This window comes from Eurosta solidaginis, chromosome 3 (genome assembly GCF_040869045.1).
Source record: "Eurosta solidaginis isolate ZX-2024a chromosome 3, ASM4086904v1, whole genome shotgun sequence".
Classification (NCBI taxonomy): Eukaryota; Metazoa; Arthropoda; class Insecta; order Diptera; family Tephritidae; genus Eurosta; species Eurosta solidaginis.
Genome location: NC_090321.1, coordinates 179703206 through 179730780, shown reverse-complemented (window position 1 = coordinate 179730780; position 27575 = coordinate 179703206). Strand labels below are relative to the sequence as shown.

The 27575-nt window shown below is 39.6% G+C and overlaps 1 protein-coding gene across 3 annotated transcripts in view; it reads left to right on the top strand.

Annotated features, from left to right (window-relative positions):
* The window catches only part of BBS4 (Bardet-Biedl syndrome 4), a 174554-nt gene extending 148046 nt beyond the window's left edge, over positions 1 to 26508 (top strand). For all 3 annotated transcript variants that reach the window (XM_067777827.1, XM_067777826.1, XM_067777828.1), the window contains one exon: positions 25536 to 26508. In XM_067777827.1, coding sequence (XP_067633928.1) covers positions 25536 to 25853 — 318 coding nt within the window. In that variant the 3' untranslated portion in view covers positions 25854 to 26508. The remainder of the gene's footprint in view (positions 1 to 25535) is intronic.
* Positions 26509 to 27575: the final 1067 nt, after the last annotated feature.

The window sequence follows — 27575 nt, the reverse complement described above, 5'->3', positions numbered from 1 at the left end:
GGCTACTTTCGCGGGTAGAATACCAAACGGGTGTAAAAGTTGCCACATTATTTCGTTACCGTGGTGAAGAATGTTGTTACCACACTAGAATCGGGGCGTAAGTGTACAAAATATGAACTGCGTATTTACATATATTCAGCTCGGTGGGAAGCGCAAGCTCAGCGCAAATAACGTTAGTTTTGGGATATGCATAGTAAGCAAAAACGGAATAGAGTATGGAAAATGCAGTTTAAGCGTAAACGAGTCGTGGAAATAAATTGTGTTTAGGAAAAGGTTTGTAGTGAGTAATTTGAAATAGAAGAAGCCTCAAGTTACGAGACGTAGACTGTATGTATGTACAAATGAATGAGTCAGTGCATCTCAAGACATACCAAAACGAAAATTTGTATATGTTCAAATGAATGAATGAGTGAATGGATGAATACTACAATTCATTGTAGCCCCATATATAGACTGAACAAAATCGGCTGATGATCGCGCCAAATGAAAGAAGTTGTTTATGTAAGAGCACTCAGCTAAGTACATAGTGTTCAAATTCACTGGAAACTAGCCTTCCTTACTTGTTATATTTAATTTCTATTTCTCACGAGCAACCGATATTAAGCTGTGACAAAGAAAACAAAAGTTTATCGAAATATGAGCCACCCTAGAGTTCATATTGTCCAGATAGCCATTCAGGTCATATTTCAAACTAAGCTTAATTTTAGCACATCTGTGCAATTAAGCACTCTTGTATTACTGAGTAGTATTAATATAAATGTATGATAATATTTCAAAATTGTGAATACTTTTCCGCTAAGATTAATAATTAAAATAATGTGAATGAATACCACAAAATAACTGGAATACAAACACAAAAATTAATTAATTAATTTTTTTCTGTAGTTTGCTACTTCAATTGCTCACTTATGTTTGACTTCGCACTTAGTAGTTAGTGATTATTATTTAAGCTCTACACTTGACACTAATGAGTAGAATAACTGCTAGTGCCACATAATATTTAGCATCACTACACTTACAATTATTTGCGTGTTGGTGGTGGTATTCGGAAAGCTCAGTTATGTTACCAAAGCTTGGATGTTCACGGAACAGTAAGCTTTGTAATATGAACTTAAAATGAGCAGGAAATTTATCGAGCATTTTAATACTGCAAGCAGTTAATTTCCCCTAAATTGTAAGTAAGACGTACAACGATGCAACGGTGAAAGTTTAATTTATTTTCATAGCACAATGGTTTTCGATTGATACGCATTCAAAAAAATTTACAAATTCACGGTCAAAACAATTCAGATAACTATTGATTTGAGTTGAGTAGGTCCAATAATGCCCTCACTAGGGTAGACACTTTGTCGTTGGTGTGACAGCTTAGCCGAACTCCATAGCGCCCGACTAACAGGCGGAGCTGTATAGGACTGGCATCTACGCCGTTTCAACTCATAGGATGGCGGCGGGATATCGCTGACCAAGAACTGCCAACCTCCTAATCCAGGGTGTTACGCGGGCCGTGCCCATTGGACGATTTGCAGCCAGAGGATAAATTCGGCTGTATTCGAAAGAGGCTTCCCGATACCGGGCCACCACGAGAAGTATCGATGGCCTTACCACAGTAAAGGGCGCTGCTGTGGCAGACGGTTCTTCCTCCGTATATAATACTGGACCGCTGAGCCCGCCTTGTCGGGCAGGTGGTCGTACGACCACGATGAACGTCTCTTAACCTAATTGTAACAAGGACGATGATAAGAGGAGGACTGAATCGAAAGCCAAGGACGACAAATACGCATTAAGCGATGCATCGGACTCGGGGAGGGAGTGTATTGTTGATTGAATGAATTCCGTGTTGGAAAAGCATACAAATGAAAACGGAGTAGTAGAGTGGAGAAGGGCATGGAGCAGAGGTAGTAAAAGAGCTCTCTCGCAGTATCGTACAGGACTAAGAATTGTCCAACACCTAAGAGCAGTGGTCGATCCAACTGAAGTGGAGATCGAGCGCTTGGAATGGACCCGGTAGAAGTAGGTCGAAGGTAGTTCAAAAGGTTTGCTACGAGAAACCCTCGGTTCTGCAACAGGTACGAGGAGGAAGAAGCGTCGAATGGCAGAATGAAGGAGCCCTTCGGCGGAAGCCGGCGAGCCTGCTTTCAAGAGGCAGAAAGGACTCAGTCCTAGAGCAGCGAGGCAGGGCAGTCACATAGACAAGAAAAGTAGGCCCAAAGATGTACGACAGATGGGTCCAATAGCCAGGTAGCAACTACCTCGAAAGCTGCGAGTCAGAGGGAAGTTCCAACTACGGAAGCAGGAGATAAGCCAAAGGGAGATAACGATAAGACTCCGGCATTCTCGAAGGTGCTAAAAATAGAGAATATAATGGTGTGAAGATGATAGCGTGTGAAAACATCGCGAGCTCTGGTGGCTGGAGGAAGTGGTTCCAAACCTCCAAAAGCAAGGCACGAACGCGCTGTTTGAGGTGCTGCATAAAGCGCAAATCCCCACGGTACCAAAACTTAAGGTATTGTCACGAATATTAGCAAAATTAAGGAGTGCTGCCGTCTCTAAGCCGATGCTAAGCAGTGACGTGAATGCACATCAATAATTCAATCATTATGTATCTACATAAACGAAACAATAACTGCGTCTACATATATGTACCATGTACGTATATGAGCAGCGGAGAGTCAATGCACTAACACATGCATCTGAGATACTCCTATAAGTATGCAATGAGAAAAACTATAAAATTGTGCAATTGTAGTTACAGCTGAGAAGTTTGAGAGCTACTGGACTAGTAGATTCTGGAAGCGCCTAGAAGATGTATAAAATTGTTCAATTTTAGTTATAGCTGAGAAGTTTGAGAGCTCATGGACAATGCTAGTAGATTCTAGAAAATGCGAACGAGGAAACCAAAGAGTATAAAAGGCGACAGATGTAGAGGCGCTGTAAATCAGTTTGATTTGAGTTGTCAAGCAGTTACGACTAAGACGATATCTAGCGAGCAATAGCAGTATTATTTTGAAAGTCAGTTTCATTTAAGCTATCAGTTTGGTTATTAAGCTATTCGTTGCACAGATTTAATGTTATTGTGAAGTATTTTAATAAAGGCCATTTTTCCATTATTCAATATTGGAGTTATTTATTCAACAGTTTAGCGATACGAACCTAGCAAAAGGGCAAATAAGAGGATTTGCAGCAAATTCGTTACAATTGGTGTCAGAAGAGGAATTGTTGAATAAATCCCGGAGGACAACAAGGACATGGCAAAGTTCAGTGAATTGAAGATCCAGCAACTGAAGAAGGAGTTGGAGAGCCGTGGATTGAATACAAGCGGCGTTAAACTTGAACTTCAGGCACGGCTACGAGAAGCAATGGAAGCAGAAGGAATTGATGTGGAAGAGTATGTCTTTCATCTGATGGCGAGGAGACAACAAAAATTGAAGAGAAAAACGAAACATCGCAGACGGTTACCAGCACAGACTTGAACATGATTTTAGCTGCAATATCTGCTCAAACATCGACAGTGTCATCTCAACTGGCGGAGGAGAAGACATATATGGCATCACAACTAGAATCACAGGAGAATCGTATAACATCAAAGATGGAAACACAATTGGAAGAACAGAAAACACACATGGCGTCACAAATTGCAGAACAATTAAAAGAACAAGAGGCACGCATAACATTACAGCTCGAAGCACAAGAAGAGCGTATCTCGACAAAGCTGGAGGCACAGGAAACAAAATTCTCATCGCAGCTGGAGGCTGTTAGTGAACGACAAAATAAAGTGGAGGCCGAGATGGATGCTTTGAAAGATCGGATTCAGGAGCTACAATTGAACCGTCCAATCACTTCAACGTCTACTCTGAAGGTAAAATCCCCAACCTTTGATGGTTCTGTTCCATTCCAGGTATTTAAGCTCCAATTTGAGATGACGTCGGCAGCGAACAACTGGAATGCTGAAGTTGCAGCTCTGTTCGTGGTATTGAAAAGGCCAGCAGACGAAATCCTACAGACGATTCCCGAAGGAGAGCGGAACAACTATGAAGCATTGATGGCCGCTGTCGAGAGACGTTATGGAAGCGAGCATAGGAAACAGATATTCCAAATTGAGTTGCAAAACCGTCACCAAAGAGCTAATGAGACTTTGCAGGAGTTTGCCTCGGATATTGAAAGATTGGCTCATCATGCAAATGCGGACGCACCCGTGGTATACACTGAAAGGGTAAAAATCCAGAGCTTCATAAATGGCATACGAGATGTGGAAACGAAGCGGGCTACATATGCGAATCCAACACTAACATTTACTGAAACGGTATCGCATGCACTGACTCAGGAAACAGCCTCACTTTTGAGTAAGCCAGCGTACAAAGCCCATCGCGTGGAAGTGGAAAAGCCAGACTGGGTAAACGCAATTTCGGAAGCATTGAAGAGTACGCAGCAGAAGAATAATGATGCAGTCAAATGCTTTAAGTGTGGAAAGCCAGGGCATATTGCGCGTTATTGCAACACCAACCCTAACAGTTCCAACAATGTGGGTGGTCGTAAACGCAGAGCAGAAGGAGATGAGCAAATCTCCAAGACAAATCAATCGTTAAACTAAAGCGAGTCAGCAGCAAGGGGCGACAGCTGACTCCCTTAATTGAATGTCCCATAATCTCTATCTCACAAATTGGAAGAAGGTCGAGCAATCTTACTGTCGGAGGACATGTGGATGGAAAGGAACGTTTACTGACTGTAGATCCATCATTCGAGCGGATTTAGTCAACAAGAAGATAAGACCACTGCAAGGAGCAATATTGCGTATAGCCACTGGAGAAGACACCCAGGTAATTGGAGATGTAGAATGTGAAGTAGCAATTGGGAACGTCACGGTACTACACAATTTTATGGTGGCAGGTATTGTTGATGAAATCATAAATGGAGTGGACTTCTTAATCAACCAAGGCATCAAAATCGATATGCAAAGCAAAACGGTGCGATATAAGAACATGGATGTGCCACTTAATTTCGGCTACGAGAGAGGCTACAGCAATAAACGAGTGCTGGTGGAAGAGAGTCAGCAAATACCACCAAAATCAGAAGCAGTCATCTGGGCAAAGGTTGATGGAGATTGTGGGACAAACAAATTGTGGGGTTCGAAGCAGCAAATAAATCAGCACTGAACATACTTGTAGGAAAAACCCTGGCTATGACAAAACAAGATGGACGTATTCCGGTAAGAGTACTCAATGAGTTCAAGTCACCATTCAGTTTGACCAAATGAGCTATTTTGGGAAGATGCCAAGAGGCCGAAGTAGTTATTAACTGTGAACAGCTCCAGGAACACGTTTCATCTAGTAATAATGATCTTTCAAATGATATCACGGCATGGACGCATGGGCTAGAGGAAGCCTATCAGAGTAAGGCAAAACAACTGCTCATAAAATACGCGAACATATTTGACCAGGATGGTTCCAAACCAGGCCGCACCAATGTTGTGAAACATCAAATTGACACTGGAGATGCGAGGCCGATCCGTCAAGCTCCACGTAGTGTTCCACTGGCGAAGCGGGAAGTTGTGAGTCAAATCATACAAGAAATGAGTGACAGCGGCGTCATCGAACCATCAGCTAGTCCATGGAGCTCACCGGTAGTACTTGTAAAGAAGAAGGATGGAACAATGAGGTTTTGCGTGGACTACCGGAAGTTGAATGACGTTACGAAAAAGGATCGCTACCCGTTACCAAGAATTGACGACACTCTGGACTCGCTATCTGGTACGAAATCGTTTTCCACACTGGACTTGAAAAGCTGCTACTGGCAAGTTGAGGTGAAGGAGGAAGATAAAGAGAAAACAGCCTTCAGTGTCGGTGATGGTCTTTGGCAATTTACAGTGATGCCTTTTGGACTTTGTAATGCACCAGCTACTTTTGAGAGACTCATGGACCAGGTACTGAAAGGACTACATTGGAAAACATGCTTGGTGTACCTGGACGACATCATCGTATTGGGCAAGAGTTTTGATGAACATCTTAAGAACTTGGAGGAAGTTTTCCAGAAAATAGCTGGCGCTGGTCTGAAGTTAAGTCCCAAAAAGTGTACGCTGTTTAAAAAGGAAGTAAATTATTTGGGCCACAAGGTAACGACAGAAGGTGTCTGTACAGCGAATGCAAAGATAGAGGCAGTAAAGGATTGGCCAAGACCACAGAATCTGCATGAATTGAGAAGTTTCCTTGGGCTGTGCACATATTACCGCCGATTTGTACCAAATTTTGCCAGCGTAGCCCATAGTCTCCACGAGCTAACAAGAAAAAATAAAGCTTCTGAATGGAAGAAGGAGCAAGAAGTAGCTTTCCAAACATTGAAAGAGCGGTTGTGCACTGCCCCAATGTTGGCATACCCGATTCCAGGAGCAACGTTTATTCTAGATACAGATGCGAGCGGATATGCTATAGGAGGCGTTTTATCACAACTGGTCGGTGGACAAGAGAAGGTAGTTGCATATTACAGCCGTTCAATTGGAAAACCAGAGAGGAACTATTGCGTTACACGGAGAGAGCTGTTGGCATTGGTAGAGTGCATTAAACATTTTCACAAATACCTCTACGGCCAGCGATTCCGTGTCAGGACAGATCACGCAGCGTTGAAATGGCTTCTGCAGTTCCGTAATCCGGAAGGACAATTGGCACGGCGGATCGAGCGACTACAAAGCTATGACTTTTCCATTGAGCATCGAAAAGGTAGTACCCATGGAAATGCTGATGCAATGTCACGAAGACCATGTAGTCTGGAATGCAAGCACTGCTCAATGGCCGAAGCTAAAGAAGGCATTATAGATGTCCGGCTAATGACTATAACGTGTACGGATGAATGGGACAAGGAACAACTAAGAAAGTGTCAGCTAGAAGATACAGATCTGTCACATGTTATGCAAGGGCTCGAACGAAACGAAAGACCAAGCAGAGAGGAGATGTCAGCAGAGAGTCCCATTGCGAAGTCATAGTGGGCACAGTGGAACAATTTAGAATAGATATCCGGTTGCTTGCATCGAGTATGGGAGAGTGAGGATGGTCAATGCAAGAAGAAACTGATAGTTATTCCCAGGAAGAGGATTCCTGACGTGCTCAGCGAGCTGCACAATGGTCCAAGAGGAGGTCATCTTGGAATCACGAAGACACTCGAGAAAATTAAGCAGAGATTCTATTGGGTTGGTTGCTGTCAGTCGGTCACCGAGTGGATTGCCAACTGCGAGGTATGCAACAGAGCGAAAGGGCCGAAAACCCGAAGTCATGGTCAGATGAAGCAGTATATTTCAGGTGCACCATTTGAAAGGATCGCCATGGATGTCGTAGGTCCATATCCTACTAGCAACCGCGGAAACAAATACGTACTGGTGGTTATGGATTATTTCAGTAAATGGCCAAAGGTATACCCAATCCCAAACCAAGAAGCAGAAACAGTAGCAGAAGTGGTTAAAAACGAATGGGTTGCAAGGTATGGTGTACCAATGGAGTTACATTCTGACCAAGGCAGGAATTTTGAATCAGCTGTGTTCCAAGAAATGTGCAAGAAGTTGGGCATTCGAAAAACACGGACAACTGCATTGCATCCTCAGTCCGATGGTATGGTGGAACGCTTCAATAGAACATTGGAGGAGCATTTAAGGATAGTAGTAGACAAGTACCATAAGGACTGGGATACACACATATCATTATTCTTGACGGCCTACCGATCGGCAGTACATGACACAACGGGCCAAACTCCCGCAAAGGTAATTTTTGGCAAAAGTATGGGATAGATGCCGATGCGGAGAGGAATGTCAAGAAATCCACTGGTGTCTTGGAAGAAGAGCTGAGAGAGGTACACGATCTGGTAAGGCAACGAGCAAAGATTATGAGTGACAAGATGAAAGCGAGGTACGATAAAGCAATTAATTCGGAAGGGTTTCAGGAAGGAGATTTGGTGCTGCGGTTAAATCGAGAGATTTGTCTAATCGGGACGATCAGACTTAGGTGGAGGGTAGTGTCACGAATATTAGCAAAACTAAGGAGTGCTGCCGTCTCTAAGCCGATGCTAAGCAGTGACGTGAATGCACATCAATAATTCAATCATTATGTATCTACATAAACGAAACAATAACTGCGTCTACATATATGTACCATGTACGTATACGAGCAGCGGAGAGTCAATGCACTAACACATGCATATATCTGAGATACTCCTATAAGTATGCAATGAGAAAAACTATAAAATTGTGCAATTTTAGTTATAGCTGAGAAGTTTGAGAGCTCATGGACAATGCTAGTAGATTCTAGAAAATGCGAACGAGGAAACCAAAGAGTATAAAAGGCGACAGATGTAGAGGCACTGTAATTCAGTTTGATTTGAGTTGTCAAGCAGTTACGACTAAGACGATATCTAGCGAGCAATAGCAGTATTATTTTGAAAGTCAGTTTCATTTAAGCTATCAGTTTGGTTATTAAGCTATTCGTTGCACAGTTTGACTGTTTTTGTGCAGTATTTTAATAAAGGACATTATTCAATAATGGAGTTATTTATTCAACAGTTTAGCGATACGAACCTAGCAAAAGGGCAAATAAGAGGATTTGCAGCAAATTCGTTACAGTATGGATACTATGCGTGATGAAATCGGAGGATACACTGTGACTTCTGCAGAATCAGAATCCGTACATACCGACACAGTATTGGAAGGTACTTACTGTATCTCGGCCTACGGAGGAAGGTCAGTTCTACATCTTCCAAATAAACAAGCAGGCGTAGGATATATTGTACACGCAGCTTGGCAAAAAGTTTACCTTTGGTAGAGGAAAAATTTACATGCGAGTCAGGAAAAGAGGATAAAAATCCTAACACGCTAGAAGTGGGCGAAGTCGAAAAGGACCTCAAAAGCCTAAGAGAAGGTCCAATAATGACCCCTCCCATCACTTTTCCTTAATATAGTCAACGTACAGACATCGGCATGTTACAATTTTTCTTATATTTAGAGATATATGCAATGTTCATCATTCGCCATGCCATACCAAATGAAAAAATACGCGGAGCTTTTTCCATTTATTTGATTTTACGAAGCCCTGGTAATTGTATTAAAAATACAGGGTCGATTTCCCTGGTAAGTAACATCAGAAATAAAAATGATTCAGAAAAATTGTTTGATGTCCCTCCGAGAGTCCTTTTAAGTAAAACTTAATCATCAGTAAGCAGCGTCTGTCTAATATTTCGGTTTCACTCATGTTTCTTTATATGTGACCTGGAATCATGAAACGACCCTATTGTGCGAAAATACCGTTCCTGACTTTTTGAGTGATTCTTATAGGATATTTAACGCTCTTTACAATGGAATAAAACGCAGTTTTTTTTATCTTTCTTAGTTTTTTCACAAATCGCATTTAAAACCAAATCGGACCACAGATACGATTTTTTGAAATATTTCGATCCATGCGCCACCTATCTGAGTTGTTTTTCTTATTATTGCATTGTCATCGGGTTCTGAAATATATTCCAAGTTTCAAGCTTGTACCTTATCGGGAGGATAATTAAATTTTAATTACAAAATTCGTTCACAACGGCCAGACGCTACACAGGAACAAGCTAAACAAAAACCTCAAACACGTTTTCTCGATAACTTGTTTTCGCACAATAGGGTCGCTTCATGATTCCAGGTCACATATTTTTAGCCACATATTGTATGTTCTAAATTAAAAGGCAACACATTGACTGAAAAGCACATTTTATTTGCAATTTCTCACTTAAATTGACAGACATTTTTCGCAGATGGTCTTTTATTTTGTTTCGTAGTGAGCGAAATTGCCGTTTTGGGTGTTTGTTGTCGGTCATATCGAAGTGTTGGGCAGGAAATTTTGTAAAAGTTTGAAAATATATTTAAAAATTGTTTGCAAGTCATTTTCGTTGGAATAAACAAATATGTATATAAACTTTTACTAGCCAGTTTTGAGCTTATAAAAATAGTACATATAACAAAAAAATACGAAGAACCAACAGACTATTAAAAATAATTCCCCTATTACGGTGAGCAACTCAACTTAGTTGGGTTGTAATTAAAACAACTCAACTTTTAGACAACTCAACTCCTGTTTGGTATTACGAATTAAAACTTATTTCAGTTGAAGTTGAATTGAGTTGCCAACTTCAGAAAGTGATGATTTGACAGATAAATGAACAGCTGATCTATTTGTGGAGGAAATTTAAGCATTTACGAAATAAAAGCAAAACGGAGATTATATGAAAATCTATTTTATAGCGGCAAAAATGTTGGTGATTGACATGTCGCGAATGCGGAAAACATTCGCGTGATCATTCCAATCCCTTGGAACTACCAAGCACCAAGTAAGAAAATGTTTAAGTGACAAATGATCAGCTTTCTCATGAAGTTATTTTGCAGATTTGAAAGGAAGCATTTTGCTCATTACTAAACAAAATTAAAGACCATTTCTGCATACGCCTTCGTATTTTAAAATTATTCGCCACACTCCGATTCCTTGCTGACGGCAGCTATCAAATATGCTGTGGAAATGATTTTGGTGTTGGACTGGTTTTAGATATTGTAACGAATTTTTATTTGCAAATCCTCTTATTTGCAATCCTCTGCTAAGTTCGAATCACTAAACTGTTGAATAAATAACTCCAATATTGAATGATGGAAAAATGGCCTTTATTAAGTACTTCACAATAACACTCAAACTGTGCAACTGTAGCTTAATAACCAAACTGATATCTTAAAGGAAACTGACTTTCAAAATAATAGTGCTATTGCTCGCTAGATATCGTCTTACTCGTAACTGCTTGACAATTCAAATCAAACTGAATTACTTCTTACTCGCTGGCGCCGCTTTTATAGTTTACGCTGCATACTTCTAGGCTCTTCGATTTCCAGAAGTTACTAGTTGTTTCGGCTACAAAATCGCCAGCCACAACTACGTGCACAAATTATTGCTCTCTCTTGGGACAACTCAGATAAGGTATATGCATGTGTTTGTAGTTTACAGTCTCCCGCACACACATAAGCGTATAAGTAAATTCATCGGTGTGTGACATCTCATCTCTTGCTGCCTTGTATGTAAATGTTGCTCGTCGGAATGTGTACATATGTGTAGACGCAATTATTTATTCGTTTATGTAGGTACATAATGATTGAATTATTGATGTGCATTCACGTCACTGCTTAGATCGGCTTAGAGCTGGCAGCACTCCTTTGTTTTGCTAATATTCGTAACACTGCCCTCCACCTAAGTCTGATCGTCCCGATCAGACAAATCTCTCGATCTAAACGCTGCTAATCTCTCCAAATGAACCACTTTCATTTTGGTTCGTGGTTTGGTAGTGGTTTGTATGCGGTACACTACATCGTTGATCCGTTTTACAACTTTGTATGGGCCTTCCCAGTTACACTGCAATTTCGGGGACAAACCTTTTTTTCGTTGTGGGTTGTATAGCAGCACCAAATCTCCTTCCTGAAACCCTTCCGAATTAATTGCTTTATCGTACCTCGCTTTCATCTTGTCACTCATAATCTTTGCTCGTTGCCTTACCAGATCGTGTATCTCTCTCAGCTCTTCTTCTAAGACATCAGTGGATTTCTTGACATTCCTCTCCGCATCGGCATCTATCCCATACTTCAAATCAGCTGGCAGTCGAAGGTCATTGCCAAAAATTACCTTTGCGGGAGTTTGGCCCGTTGTGTCATGTACTGCCGATCGGTAGGCCATCAAGAATAATGATATGTGTGTATCCCAGTCCTTATGGTACTTGTCGACTACTTTCCTTAAATGCTCCTCCAATGTTCTATTGAAACGTTCCACCATACCATCGGACTGAGGATGCAATGCAGTTGTCCGTGTTTTTCGAATGCCCAACTTCTTGCACAGTTCTTGGAACACAGCTGATTCAAAATTCCTGCCTTGGTCAGAATGTAACTCCATTGGTACACCATACCTGGCAACCCATTCGTTTTTAACCACTTCTGCTACTGTTTCTGCTTCTTGGTTTGGGATTGGGTATACGTCTGGCCATTTACTGAAATAATCCATAACCACCAGTACGTATTTGTTTCCGCGGTTGCTAGTAGGAAATGGACCTGCGACATCCATGGCGATCCTTTCAAATGGTGCACCTGAAATATACTGCTTCATCTGGCCACGACTTCGGGTTTTGGGCCCTTTCGCTCTGTTGCATACCTCGCAATTGGCAATCCACTCGGTGACCGACTGACGGCAACCAACCCAATAGAATCCCTGCTTAATTTTCTCGAGTGTCTTCGTGATTCCAAGATGGCCTCCACTTGGACCATTGTGCAACTCGCTGAGCACGTCAGGAATCTTCTTTCTGGGAACAACTATAAGTTTCTTCTTGCACTGACCATCCTCACTCTCCCATACTCGATGCAAGCAACCGGATATCAATTCCAAACTGTTCCACTGTGCCCAATATGACTTCGCAATGGGACTCTCTGCTGACATATCCTCTCTGCTTGGTCTTTCGTTTCGTTCGAGCCCTTGCATAACATGTGACAGATCCGTATCTTCTAGCTGACACTTTCTTAGTTGTTCCTTGTCCCATTCATCCGTACACGTTATAGTCATTAGCCGGACATCTATAATGTCTTCTTTAGCCTCGGCCTTTGAACAGTGCTTGCATTCCAAACTACATGGCCTTCGTGACATTGCATCGGCATTTCCATGGGTACTACCTTTTCGATGCTCAATGGAAAAGTCATAGCTTTGAAGTCGCTCGATCCACCGTGCCAATTGTCCTTCCGGATTACGGAACTGCAGAAGCCATTTCAATGCTGCGTGATCTGTCCTGACATGGAATCGCTGGCCGTAGAGGTATTTGTGAAAATGTTTAATGCACTCTACCAATGCCAACAGCTCTCTCCGCGTAACACAGTAGTTCCTCTCTGGTTTTCCAATCGAACGGCTGTAATATGCAACTACCTTCTCCTGTCCATCGACCAGTTGTGATAAAACGCCTCCTATATCATATCCACTTGCATCTGTATCTAGAATAAATGTTGCTCCTGGAATCGGATATGCTAACATTGGGGCAGTGCACAAACGCTCCTTCAATGTTTGGAAAGCCACTTCTTGCTCCTTCTTCCATTCAAAAGCTTTGTTTTTTCTTGTAAGCTCATGGAGGCTATGGGCTACGCTGGAAAAATTTGGTACAAATCGGCGGTAATATGTGCACAGCCCAAGAAAACTTCTCAATTCATGTAGATTCTGTGGTCTTGGCCAATCCTGTACAGCCTCTATTTTTTCGTTCGCAGTGCAGATGCCCTCTGTCGTTACCTTGTGACCCAAATAATTGACTTCCTTTTTAAACAGCGCACACTTTTTGGGACTTAACTTCAGACCAGCGCCAGCTATTCTCTGGAAAACTTCCTCCAAGTTCTTAAGATGTTCATCAAAGTTCTTGCCCAATACGATGATGTCGTCCAGGTACACCAAGCATGTTTTCCAATGTAGTCCTTTCAGTACCTGGTCCATGAGTCTCTCAAAAGTAGCTGGTGCATTACAAAGTCCAAAAGGCATCACTGTAAATTGCCAAAGACCATCACCGACACTGAAGGCTGTTTTCTCTTTATCTTCCTCCTTCACCTCCACTTGCCAGTAGCCGCTTTTCAAGTCCAGCGTGGAAAACCATTTCGTACCAGATAGCGAGTCCAGAGTGTCGTCAATTCTTGGCAATGGGTAGCTATCCTTTTTCGTTACGTCATTCAACTTCCGGTAGTCCACGCAAAACCTCATTTTGCCATCCTTCTTTTTTACAAGTACTACCGGTGAGCTCCATGGACTAGCTGATGGTTCGATGACGCCGCTGTCGTTCATTTCTTGAATAATTTGACTCACAACTTCCCGCTTCGCCAGTGGAACCCTACGTGGAGCTTGACGGATCGGTCTCGCATCTCCAGTGTCAATTTGATGTTTCACAACGTTGGTGCGGCCTGGTTTGGAACCATCCTGGTCAAATATGTTCGCGTATTTTATGAGCAGTTGTTTTGCCTTACTCTGATAGGCTTCCTCTAGCCCATGCGTCCATGCCGTGATATCATTTGAAAGATCAGTATTACTAGATGAAACGTATTCCTGGAGCTGTTCACAGTTAATAACTACTTCGGCCTCTTGGCATCTTCCCAAAATAGCTCCTTTGGTCAAATTGAATGGTGACTTGAACTCATTGAGTACTCTTACCGGAATACGTCCATCTTGTTTTGTCATAGCCAGGGTTTTTCCTACAAGTATGTTCAGTGCTGATTTATTTGCTGCTTCGACAACCCACAATTTGTTTGTCCCACAATCTCCATCAACCTTTGCCCAGATGACTGCTTCTGATTTTGGTGGTATTTGCTGACTCTCTTCCACCAGCACTCGTTTACTGCTGTAGCCTCTTTCGTAGCCGAAATTAAGTGGCACATCCATGTTCTTATATCGCATCGTCTTGCTTTGCATGTCAATCTTGATGCCCTGGTCGATTAAGAAGTCCACTCCAATTATGATTTCATCAACAATCTCTGCCACTATAAAATTGTGTACTACCGTGACGTTCCCAATTGCGACTTCACATGATACTTCTCCTAGAACCGTGCTGTCTTCTCCAGTGGCTGTACGCAATCTTGCTCCATGCAATGGTGTTATCTTCTTGTTGACTAAATCCGCTCGAATGATGGAATGAGATGCACCCGTATCTACAGTCAGTAAACGTTCCTTTCCATCCACATGTCCTCCGACAGTAAGATTGTTTGACCTTCTTCCAATTTGTGAGATAGAGATTATGGGGCATTCAATTGAGGGAGCCAGCTGTCGCCCCTTGCGGCTGACTCGCTTTAGTTTAACGATTGAGTGGACTTGGAGATTTGCTCATCTCCTTCAGCTCTGCGTTTACGGCCACCCACATTGTTGGAGCTATTGGGACCGGTGCTGCAATGTCGTGCAATATGACCTGGGTTGCCGCACTTGAAACATTTAATAACTCCGGCATTTTTCTGTTGTGATCCCTTCAGTGCTTCCAAAATTGTGTCTACCCATTCTGGCCTTTCTACTTCTACACGATGAGCCTTATATGCTGGTTTACTTAATAGGGAGGCAGTTTCCTGAGTCAATGCATGTGATACCGTTTCAGCAAATGTCAGTTTTGGGTTCGCGTATGTAGCTCGCTTCGTTTCCACGTCTCGTATGCCATTTATAAAACTCTGGATTTTTACCCTCTCGGTGTATTCCACGGGTGCGTCCGCATTTGCGAGATGAGCCAATCTTTCAATATCTGAAGCAAACTCCTGCAATGTTTCATTTGCTTTTTGGTAGCGGTTTTGCAACTCAATTTGGAATATCTGTTTCCTATGCTCGCTTCCATAACGTCGTTCTACAGCAGCCATCAATGCTTCATAATTGTTCCGCTCTCCTTCGGGAATCGTCTGTAGAATTTCGGCAGCTGGTCCTTTCAATGCTACGAAGAGTGCGGCAACTTTATCTTCCACATTCCAGTTGTTCACTGCTGCGGTCTTCTCAAACTGTAACTTAAAGACCTGGAAAGGAACAGAACCGTCAAAGGATGGTGTTTTTACCTTTGGATTACTCGCTGAAACTGCTGGACGATTTAATTGTAACTGCTGAATCCGATCTTTCAAAGCATCCATCTCAGCTTCCATTTTATCTTGTCGTTCACTAAAACCCTCCAACTGCGATGATATGCGATCCTCTTGCGCTTTCAACTGCTGAGCCAACTGAGATATCATATATGTCTTCTGTTCTTCCAGTTGCGATGCCATATATGTCTTCTGTTCTTCCAGTTGAGATGACATTTGCGACGACATTTCTGAAATACGCGTTTCTTGTGCTTCCATTTGTGATGACATATACGTTTTCTGTTCTTCTAGTTGAGATGACAGTTGAGATGTTATATCTGTCTTTTGCGATTCCAGTTGAGAAGCCACTGTCGATGTTTGAGCAGATATTGCAGCCAAAATCATGTTCAAGTCTGTGCTGGTAACCGTCTGCGATGTTTCGTTTTTCTCTTCAATTTTTGTTGTCTCCTCGCCATCAAGGTGAAAGACATACTCTTCCACATCAATTCCTTCTGCTTCCATTGCCTCTCGTAGCCGTGCCTGAAGTTCGAGTTTAACGCCGCTTGTATTCAATCCACGGCTCTCCAACTCCTTCTTCAGTTGCTGGATCTTTAATTCACTGAACTTTGCCATATCCTTGTTGTCTTCTGGAATTTATTCAACAATTCCTCTTCTGACACCAATTGTAACGAATTTTTATTTGCAAATCCTCTTATTTGCAATCCTCTGCTAAGTTCGAATCACTAAACTGTTGAATAAATAACTCCAATATTGAATGATGGAAAAATGGCCTTTATTAAGTACTTCACAATAACACTCAAACTGTGCAACGAATAGCTTAATAACCAAACTGATATCTTAAAGGAAACTGACTTTCAAAATAATAGTGCTATTGCTCGCTAGATATCGTCTTACTCGTAACTGCTTGACAATTCAAATCAAACTGAATTACTTCTTACTCGCTGGCGCCGCTTTTATAGTTTACGCTGCATACTTCTAGGCTCTTCGATTTCCAGAAGTTACTAGTTGTTTCGGCTACAAAATCGCCAGCCACAACTACGTGCACAAATTATTGCTCTCTCTTGGGACAACTCAGATAAGGTATATGCATGTGTTTGTAGTTTACAGTCTCCCGCACACACATAAGCGTATAAGTAAATTCATCGGTGTGTGACATCTCATCTCTTGCTTCCTTGTATGTAAATGTTGCTCGTCGGAATGTGTACATATGTGTAGACGCAATTATTTATTCGTTTATGTAGATACATAATGATTGAATTATTGATGTGCATTCACGTCACTGCTTAGATCGGCTTAGAGCTGGCAGCACTCCTTTGTTTTGCTAATATTCGTAACAATATTATAGAGGAGCATATTTGTGCGAAGTGGATTAAAACCCAAACAGCAACAATTGTATTTTACTCTAAAACAGGATTCCCAGGAGTAGTAATTAGTATCAATGGGACTCATTTTGGGATTATTTCACCTATTTTGGCTGCATCCGAACTGCGGCCAGCCTCGTCCAACTACGGAATGTCGCTCCATTGAGTAAAAAAATTATTCAATGTAATCCTTCGTTTAAACGTTGTTTTTTCTATACAAAATTGTTGGTTATTGTTTGATTAAAAAAGGTTTAACTATGGGCTTTCAATTTTTTGTTTTTATTAGGTAACGTTTTATGAGACCGTGCACCATTTAACTCTTATCAAAGGTGGTACCAAAAGAAGTATTTCGATCTCCGTTTTTAGGATTCGAAAGCGGAAATTAAAAATTTTTTTTCTGTCGAAAGATGTTTACAAAAACTCACAAAATGGCCCGAGAGGTTCCGAAATATGAGGTCCGATGCACAGTTTTTTTGCACAGACCATCTTTCTGCGTTGGCGGCCTTTGCCCGCGATTTGTAAAAATAACCCTGGGTAGATCCAACACCTTTCTGCATTAGTGTGTACAAAAAATCTGGCATAATAACACAACCACATGAAAATTTGAACCGAAATGATATGACAGAAATAAAATTTTTAATTTTTGTTTTCGGATTCTTAAATCGGAGGTCGAAACGTGTCTTTTGATACCAACTTTGAAAATTTTTGTTAAAAATTAGGTGGTGAACCGTCTTCTAAAACTTAACATTTTTTCAAAACAACTGCAAAATTGTATGAGACAACTGCTAGTAAGTAAGATTTTGACGTCTTTGACAACTACACCAACACAAGGTTGTAAACGGTAATGCCACAAAAAGTTGTTAGACTAGACAACTCAACCGACATTTTTTTGACAGGTTGAGTTGTAATCCGTAATACCAAATTGCGAAATTTCAACCCAATCAGAGTTGAGTTGTAAGCGGTAATAGGGGCATAAATTTTTAGGCAATCCGCACATGACTCATGTCGTCGGAGCGACGCATATTTTTCACACAACGAACACGACGAAAATGTTGATGCGTGCACAAAGAGTGCTGTTGTTGTTGTTGTTGAAGCGATAAGGGTGCTCCCCGAAGGCTTTGGGGAGTGTTATCGATGTAATGGTCCTTTGCCGGATACAGATCCGGCACGCTCCGGTACCACAGCACCATTAAGGTGCTAGCCCGACCATCTCGGGAACGATTTATGTGGCCACATTAAACCTTCAGGCCATCCCCTCCCTCCACACCCCCAGGTTCCATGAGGAGCTTGGGGTCGCCAGAGCCTCGTCTGTTAGTGAAACAGGATTCACCGCGGATAGGTGAGGTTGACAATTGGGTATGGAGAAGCTATATATTGCGCTGGCAACCTGAAGGGTTGCGCTACACAGCCCCTTGAATCTGGTATTTTAGTCCCCTCTTACGACAGGCATACCTACCGCGGGAATATTCTGACCCCCCAACCCGCTGGGGTGCCATTGACAAAGAGTGTCAATATGATCGGTGGAGGAGTATAATCTATTATATCAAATAAATTCTATATATTTTTTATACGATTGCACATACACTCTCCAAAGTCCGTAAACTAACTAAAAGTTCCGATTGTATATGACGACAAACTGAGACGTTTCACAGTGGTTCAGAACCAAAAAAAAAAAACAGATATAAAAATTTCATGTTTTTACTGAACATTTGCTTCGAAAAAAGTAATCAGTTTTCGCCGTTTGTGATCAAGTCTTCAGGAAAAATCGAAAATGCTTAATAATTTTTTTAAAAGTTTTCGCAATAAGTTCTGCCATTTAGCAAATAATAGTAATAATACTTTATGATTTCGTAGTTGCATATTATGAGGACCTTCAAGGGAATAGATGCAAAGCATTTTAAAGACCGTACAAAAAAGCTCCAAATTGTTCCAGGCTAAGAGTAATATTTTAGTATTTCTTATTGCATATAGATGACAATAAAATAAATTGCAAATGGTTGCAGTTCCTGAAAGCTAACCAATTCCAAAAACAGAATTAAATAAAATAATTAAAAAAAAATTTTTAAGTTAAACGGTTTTATTGAAAACAATACTTACATGAAGTAATAATAATACGAAAAGCTAGAAAATAATTAGGTAGGTCCTAGGTACTAGTCATCACACTCCTTAGCAATCTATAGCGTTGATCAGACAACTAAATAAACACGTTCGGCGCGTGAAATTTCTAAAAATGTTAGGCGTAGCATAACCTGATTAAGGTTCAGTTGGTTTTACTTATGACTATCAATAGAAATATGACGCGTCCAACGCTTTTATTTAATTGTCTGATCAACGCCCTAGATTGATAAGGAGTGTGACGACTAGTACCTAGGACCTACCTAATTATTTTCTAGCTTTTCGTATTATTATTACTTCATGTAAGTATTGTTTTCAATAAAACCGTTTAACTTAAACATTTTTTTTAAATTATTTTATTTTCAAGTTTTTAGTCTTTATTTAATTGCCTATTATTTCTCATTCTATTTAGTTCATTTAGTGACTCATTATTACAAGGACTCTTTCCTGACAATTTGTTACAATCTAAGTCCTCAATACGTAATCCTTCCAAAGACTTTGCTCGACTCTGCGCCACGTATGCTTGTCCCTCCTCCACCTCCAAAATATTTTGATGTCACTTCTACCGGACTGTATGCAATATTTGTTCCAAATATGAGCTAAATCGGGCATCATAGGTCGCTTTCTATTCATGTATGTATTATGTGTTTCAAATATGGACCAAATCAAATCGGACCACAAATACGATTTTTGTGAATATCTCGATCCTTACGCCACCTAGCGGCGATTTTTTTGTTGATAGGTCGCTTTCTATTTTTGTATGTATTATGTGTTCCAAATATGAGCCAAATCGGACCACAAATACGATTTTTGTGAATATCTCGATCCATGCGCCACCTAGCGGCGATTTTTTTTCACAGGTTGATTTCCATTCTTGACTGTATTATGTGTTCCAAATATGAGACAAATCGGACCACAAATACGATTTTTGTGAATATCTCGATCCTTAAGCCACCTAGCGGCGATTTTTTTGACAGGTCGCTTTCTATTCTTGTATGTATTATGTGTTCCAAATATGAGCCAAATCGGACCACAAATACGATTTTTGTGAATATCTCGATCCTTACGCCACCTAGCGGCGATTTTTTTGATAGGTCGCTTTCCAAATATGAGCCAAATCGGGCCACAAATACGATTTTTGTGAATATCTCGATCCATGCGCCACCTAGCGGCGATTTTTTTCACAGGTCGATTTCTATTCTTGCATGTATTATGTGTTCCAAATATGAGCCAAATCGGACCACAAATACGATTTTTGTGAATATCTCGATCCTTACGCCACCTAGCGGCGATTTTTTTCACAGGTCGATTTCTATTCTTGCATGTATTATGTGTTCCAAATATGAGCCAAATCGGGTCACAAATACGATTTTTGTGCATATCTCGATCCATGCGCCACCTAGCGGCGATTTTTTCACAGGCCAATTTCTATTCTTGCATGTATTATGTGTTCCAAATATGAGCCAAATCGGACCACAAATACGATTTTTGTGAATATCTCGATCCTTACGCCACCTAGCGGCGATTTTTTTGATAGGTCGCTTTCTATTCTTGTATGTATTATGTGTTCCAAATATGAGCCAAATCGGACCACAAATACGATTTTTGTGAATATCTCGATCCATGCGCCACCTAGCGGCGATTTTTTTCACAGGTCGCTTTCTATTCTTGTATGTATTATGTGTTCCAAATATGAGCCAAATCGGACCACAAATACGATTTTTGTGAATATCTCGATCCATGCGCCACCTAGCGGCGATTTTTTTCACAGGTCGATTTCCATTCTTGCATGTATTATGTGTTCCAAATATGAGCCAAATCGGGCCACAAATACGATTTTTGTGAATATCTCGATCCATGCGCCACCTAGCGGCGATTTTTTTCACAGGTCGATTTCCATTCTTGCATGTATTATGTGTTCCAAATATGAGCCAAATCGGGCCACAAATACGATTTTTGTGAATATCTCGATCCATGCGCCACCTAGCGGCGATTTTTTTCACAGGTCAATTTCTATTCTTGTATGTATTATGTGTTCCAAATATGAGCCAAATCGGACCACAAATACGATTTTTGTGAATATCTCGATCCTTACGCCACCTAGCGGCGATTTTTTTGATAGGTCGCTTTCTATTCTTATATGTATTATGTGTTCCAAATATGAGCCAAATCGGACCACAAATACGATTTTTGTGAATATCTCGATCCATGCGCCACCTAGCGGCGATTTTTTTCACAGGTCGATTTCCATTCTTGCATGTATTATGTGTTCCAAATATGAGCCAAATCGGGCCACAAATACGATTTTTGTGAATATCTCGATCCATGCGCCACCTAGCGGCGATTTTTTTCACAGGTCGATTTCTATTCTTGCATGTATTATGTGTTCCAAATATGAGCCAAATCGGGCCACAAATACGATTTTTGTGAATATCTCGATCCTTGCGCCACCTAGCCGCGATTTTTTTTCTGATTATTGCATTGTCATCGGGTTCTGAACCACATTCCAAGTTTCAAGCTTGTAGCTTATCGGGAAGTTACTTAAATTTTAATTAAAAGATTCGTTCACAACGGCCGTGCATGCAGCCTGCCTGTCAAGTCAACCTAAATAAAACTGTTTAAAAAAACTACCAGTTAAAAAATGGGTAATCGGTAGCACAAAAATAGTAGCCGGTTCCAAAAGAGCTTCCCCGTTTCAAAGTCTTAACCGGTTTCAAAATAGTTACTGGTTCCAAAAAGTGCCGTCTCAAGACAACTAAGTGATTAAACAAAAAACAACAAGTAATCGATTCGAAAAAGAGTATCACGGTTCAGAATACTAACGCATTCCAAATAAGCGTGCGGTTCTTAACAACAACCCGCCACACAAATTTTAAGTCTTCAAAAAATAATAGGTACTAAAAAAATGACCCGTCCTAAATAAAGAGCCGCTTCTAAAAAAGTTACCAGTTCTAAGTAACTTCTTCTTAAAAAGTAACCAGTTCTAAAAAAGTTACAAATTTTAAGTAAGTGACTGGTTTTAAAAAAGTAACAAGTTATAATCAGTTTTTGCTAGCTGGGTTTTTTTATATATTACTATTACACACGGTAATCGTCTTCAGGGTGAAAACTACAAAACATAAAAAAAAAAAAATAAATAAATAAATAACAAATTTTCTAACAAACAAATTTTTAAAAAATTAATCACATACATTTTTTACATGTGTGTATCACTTGACGTGGAGTTTATCACTGATCGTTTGTTTGTCAACAAATACCTATAGAAGATAGCGGAGTTATCTACGTCCGTTTTGTAGCTCATTCGTTTGCTGGTTGGTGTGTTAATAATGTGAAGCATTTCCAGAGTAAATCGTTTTCTGTAAAGCCGGAGTCATTGGTGCCGTATGTCGTATCGCTGTATCCGTATCCCTAACGTAATCAGCTGTTTATCGTTACGACGGTAAACCAAAACCTATTTGGTTGGCTAGGATACGGTTACGACCTTAGCGGCACCAATAATCGATTGCATTGATTCTCATAAGGTTGGTCGAATCAGCTGTTATAAGGTTACCGATACGGTTACCGATAAAGCACCAATGTCTCCAGCTTAATGTTGTTCTTGTTGAAAAATAGTAGCCTTGTCAAAGTTTGGTGAGTGGGAGTTTTCAGTACAGTGGGTCATAAGTGCAGTTTTCTGGTTTGCAGTATGGTGGCAATATTTGTAATCTGATTTGTGTTGCGCTAGTCGAGTTTTAAGTTTGCCTTTTGTTGTTCCAACATATACGATGTGGCATGGTTCGTTGTTTTTTCCATTGCAAGGGATTTCGTACACTATATTGCTTTTTCCTGTATGTGGAACTTTTGATGTTGTTTGATTATATATGTTTTTTAAAGTATTTATCGGCTTATGGGCTATTTTTACTTCATCTTTGTTGTAGCAGTCTGATTTGGCCAATCGTTCCGACAATTTTGGCACATAAGCTCTGACTTAAATATTTTCTGCGGTTTTTCTTTTTCTTTTTCTCTTTCTTGATTCTTTTCTTCTTGATATTTATTTAACAGGGTTTTAATTATGTTTTCAGGAAAATCATTTCTTCTTAATAATAGTTTTATTTCATTTTTAATTTCCTCGTGGTAAGTGTCGTCCGTAATTTCTAACATTCTTCTTATACAGCCCATTGCTGTATTCATTATCATCGTCTTTGGATGCTTTGAATAAAAGTTGATGATTCGTCCTGTTGATGTTGATTTCTTATACCACTTTAACTTCAATTCATTTTTGCTTCTAATAACAATTGAGTCAATTTATGGTAGTTTTCCGTCTTCTTCAAGTTCCGTTGTAAAATTTATATATTTGTTGAAAGAGTTTAGTGTGTCCAGCGTACTTTTTACATCATCTTCGTGTATTATAGCAAATAGATCGTCGACATATTTTGTGAGTAATCTGGGTACTCTTGCTAATTTTGTTTTTGTGTTCTCCAGTGATGGAAATACTATTAGATTGATTAATTTTTAAAAAATTTGTATGTTAGAAAATTTGTTATTTAATATTTATTTTGTTGTTTTTATGTTTTGTAGTTTTCACCCTCAAGACGATTACCGTGTGTAATCGAAATATATTGATAATATATAAAAAAAACCCTTGTGTTTTTATTTCAATTCGGACCTCAAGCCAGCTAGCAAAAACTGATTAGTTAACAAGAAGGTCGCCAAAATCAAAATTTGTAACAAGTTATAAATAAAATAAACGGTTCGAAAACAGGAACCGATTCTAAATCAATAACCGCTTCTAAAAATAAACCATTTTAAATAAGTCAGCGGTTCTAAAAATTTAGCCAGTTCCTAAAAAGTATTAAAAGGAACCAGTTTCAAAAAAGTGACCGCTTTTAAATTAAGAACGGGCTCCAAAAAATAAACCGATTCTAAATAAGGAACCGGTTCTAAAAACGTAATAGATTCCAAACTACAAGCCCCCGGTTCTTAATAAGTAACTGTTTTTAAAAGAATAACCGTTTGGAAAAAAGTAATCGGTTCTCTGAAAACAAATGATTCTAAATCAATAACCGCTTCTAAAAATATCCCGTTTTAAATAAGTCAGCGGTTCTCATAATTTAGCCAGTTCCTAAAAAGCAGTAAAAAGGACCGGTTTCAAAAAGTGGCCGGTTATAAATTAAGAACCGGGTCCAAAAAATAAAACGATTCTAATTAAGGAACCGGTTCTAAAAAGGTAATAGATTCCGAATTATAAGCCACCGGTTCTTAATAAGTAACCGTTTTTAAAAGAATAACCGGCTGGAAACAAGTAATCGGTTCTAAAAAAACAAGTTCTCAGAAAACAAATGATTCTACATAAAGAACCGGTTCTGAAAAAGTAAAGAATTTAAAATTAGGAAACCGTTATAAAGCAGTAACCGGTTCTAAGTAAGTATCCGGTTCTAAATTCGCAACTGGTTTCAAAAAAGTAGCCCGCCTTAAATGAGTAACAGTTATAGAGTTATAGAAAAATAACCGGCTCTAAAACAGTCACCAGTTCTAAATAAGTAGCAGGTTCTAAAAGTAACCACTTGCAAATCAGTAACCTCTTCTAAAATAGTAACCGATTCTAAAAAAGTGAGCGGTTCTAAAAAAGTAAGCGTTCAAAAAATTAAGCGGTTCTAAATAAGTAACCAGTTATAAAAAGGCATAAGTTTCTATCAAAACGGCTGTTTTGAATTGGCCATCAATGTGAAACCAAGCTTTTAAGATTGAGTTTTTATCATTGGAGACTTATCTGGTAGAAAAAATTTGCGATATTGGCGACTTCGAGGGGACTAGCTGGCGACATTGTGTAACAAAAATTTTTACAGAGCCGTTTCCTCAAGTAAGCTTTGAGGTTTATCTGTCTGATGAAAACTTTTTTCATGAACAAAATTTGTTTATAGGAAAAATAACTTTTACAGTTCACATGAGAAAACGGCCCTAAAGCTTTTAACATAAAAGCCATAATTGTTTGGATTTAATTAATTCTTTAAAAAATTTCAAATTAATTTAAAAAAATTCAAATCAATTTAATAAAATAATGTAGGTGTAGTCCAATTTTATGTAATATTATTGCTTTTGCGAGTGTTGTTAGTAATCGTATTTTAAAACCAAATTATCAGATTTTCTGAGGAAGACGTGAACGTGTCGAAACCCGTAGTGGAGAAATTTAACTTTGGCCTTTAATTTCAAGAAAAAGGAAAGCACTATTTCGGCCCAAAATGCCAAAATTATAAATTTAAAAATTGTAGCTAACGATACAATCGCAATAAGGTCTCCATTCTACAACTTACATATGTATATAGTCAGCATATTGCTACATATACACGCATACACACATACAAATGCATGAATGTGAATTCTAAGTTTAAGTATTGCCATCATCAAGAATAATCTAAATTAATTTTTCTTGCTTTTTCTTCATCTCATGCTCATTTTTCTTCCTCTTTTTTTCTCATTTCATATACTATTTGTAGTACAAATTTCAAGCGACCAAACTGAAATCGCTACTAAAAGTTTCAACCAACAATATTTTGACACCAACTGGACTTGGAAGTGACGTTGGCTCGCCACCAACCGTGGGTAACCCCAATCGTTATAGCAAGAATATTAGCAAAAGTAGCAAGAATAGCATTGACGATATCTATGGGATTTATGGGGTGAAACGCCAAACCTCTGAAGATGATAATGATCCAAACAATACAAAATCACAAACGCTCACGTCCGTTCCACTACCAAACACGTCCACTTCCACAGAAATACCTTTTGAGGTGAATGCTGTGGTCAATGCCTGACGAAATGAGTAAGCAGTGAAGTTCTATCACAAACACTACTTAATAGCGCTATAAGCAATAAAGTTAACACGCATACACTTACAAATATCAATGACAAAAACAATAGTAGCAACAGACACAACAACGTCGATGAAATTAAAACAAAAACTCAAGATAATAGCGCAGAATATGAACACGCAGGCGTAAGTGAAGGGGCGGTGGAAGATAGTGGCAGTAAGTCAATGAAAGGCAGTCTAAGAGGAAATATGGGTCACAGCAATTACAGCAATAGTGTGGACAGCTGTTGCCGATATTGCGGTTGTATGCCGTTGGCAAATTGGCCAACATAGTTACACGTTTTTGTGAATGTGAAATGCGGAGATGAAGGAAATTAATAAAGAAATAATAAAATCAAAACAAATAAAAAAAATGTGTTGCATGAGCAGATGAGCGGGTGGTACTAGCGTGTTGAGTTGCAAAACTGTTTGTTGTTATTTAACAAAAAAAATTAATTTGAAAATTGGGAAAAGAAACAATAAAATAGTGAGCAAATGGCATGCTTTAAACCAGGCCAGTGGAAAATTAAATAAAGTTTTGTCGACTGAAAGTGACGTCTGAAGGTGTTTCAATTTAGTTTCAACTTAGTTTTGTGTAGTAATTCCTCATAGTCTTTTGATTTGCCAACGTAATAAAAAAGCAAAATATTAAATGCTGTATTTTCTGTGTTTTATTCAAGAAAGATATAAGTTAAATCAAGAAAGGTGGGTAAAAATCTAAAGTAAAGGAAACTTGGTTTTAAAAGTTAATGTGCAGTTCTTAACTTTTGTATTGTGCTTAATTAAAATCTGCGGTTAACGATTAAACCCAATTTATGTAAGTTGTTGAGCAATGATTTAAAAATTTTAGCAGGTAAAAGTGGGTTTATTGCGGCTGCACTGATACTTTCCGAGGGGTGACGTAAGGTTAATGGCCATAATGTTAATCGACCTTATTACATACTTACTTAATTGGCGCTTAACCTTTTAAACGGATATGGCCGTCCAACAAGCCGCGTCAGTCGCTTGTTCTCTCTGCCAACTGGCGCCAATTGGTCACACCAAGGGAGCTTAAATCGTTTTCTACCCGGTCTTTCCAGCGGAGTGGAGGCCGCCTTTTCCTCTGCTTACATAGGCGTGTTCCAATAGAAACACTTTCTTTCACTTTGACTTATAGCCACTTCAAATTGCCACAACAGCAGTTGAACTAATGACCATATGAAATGGTCACAACGTCAAATTTCAAATAATTACAATAGCAACGATATCGACATGAAATCAATTATCTTGTTTCGTATTAAAATGTTAACGACAATTCAATTACAGTTAGGTTTGATGGTTTATGCTCAATCTTTGTTCAGTCGAATGAAATGAGATATTTATGTACTCAGTTGAGCAGAGCTCACCGAGTATATTAACTTTGACTGGATAACGGTTGGTTGTACAGGTATAAAGGAATCGAGATAGATATAGGCTTATATGGAAGCCTATGAGTATGAGGGCAAAGTATACGAAAAGAAAATGCCATAAAAAATTTTTAGATAAAACAAATAAGGAAGGTTAAGTTCGGGTGTACCCGAACATTACATACTCAGCTGAGAGCTATGGTGACAACATAAGGGAAAATAACCATGTAGGAAAATGAACCAAGGGTAATCCTGGAATGTGTTTGTATGACATGTCTATCAAATGAACGGCACTAAAGAGT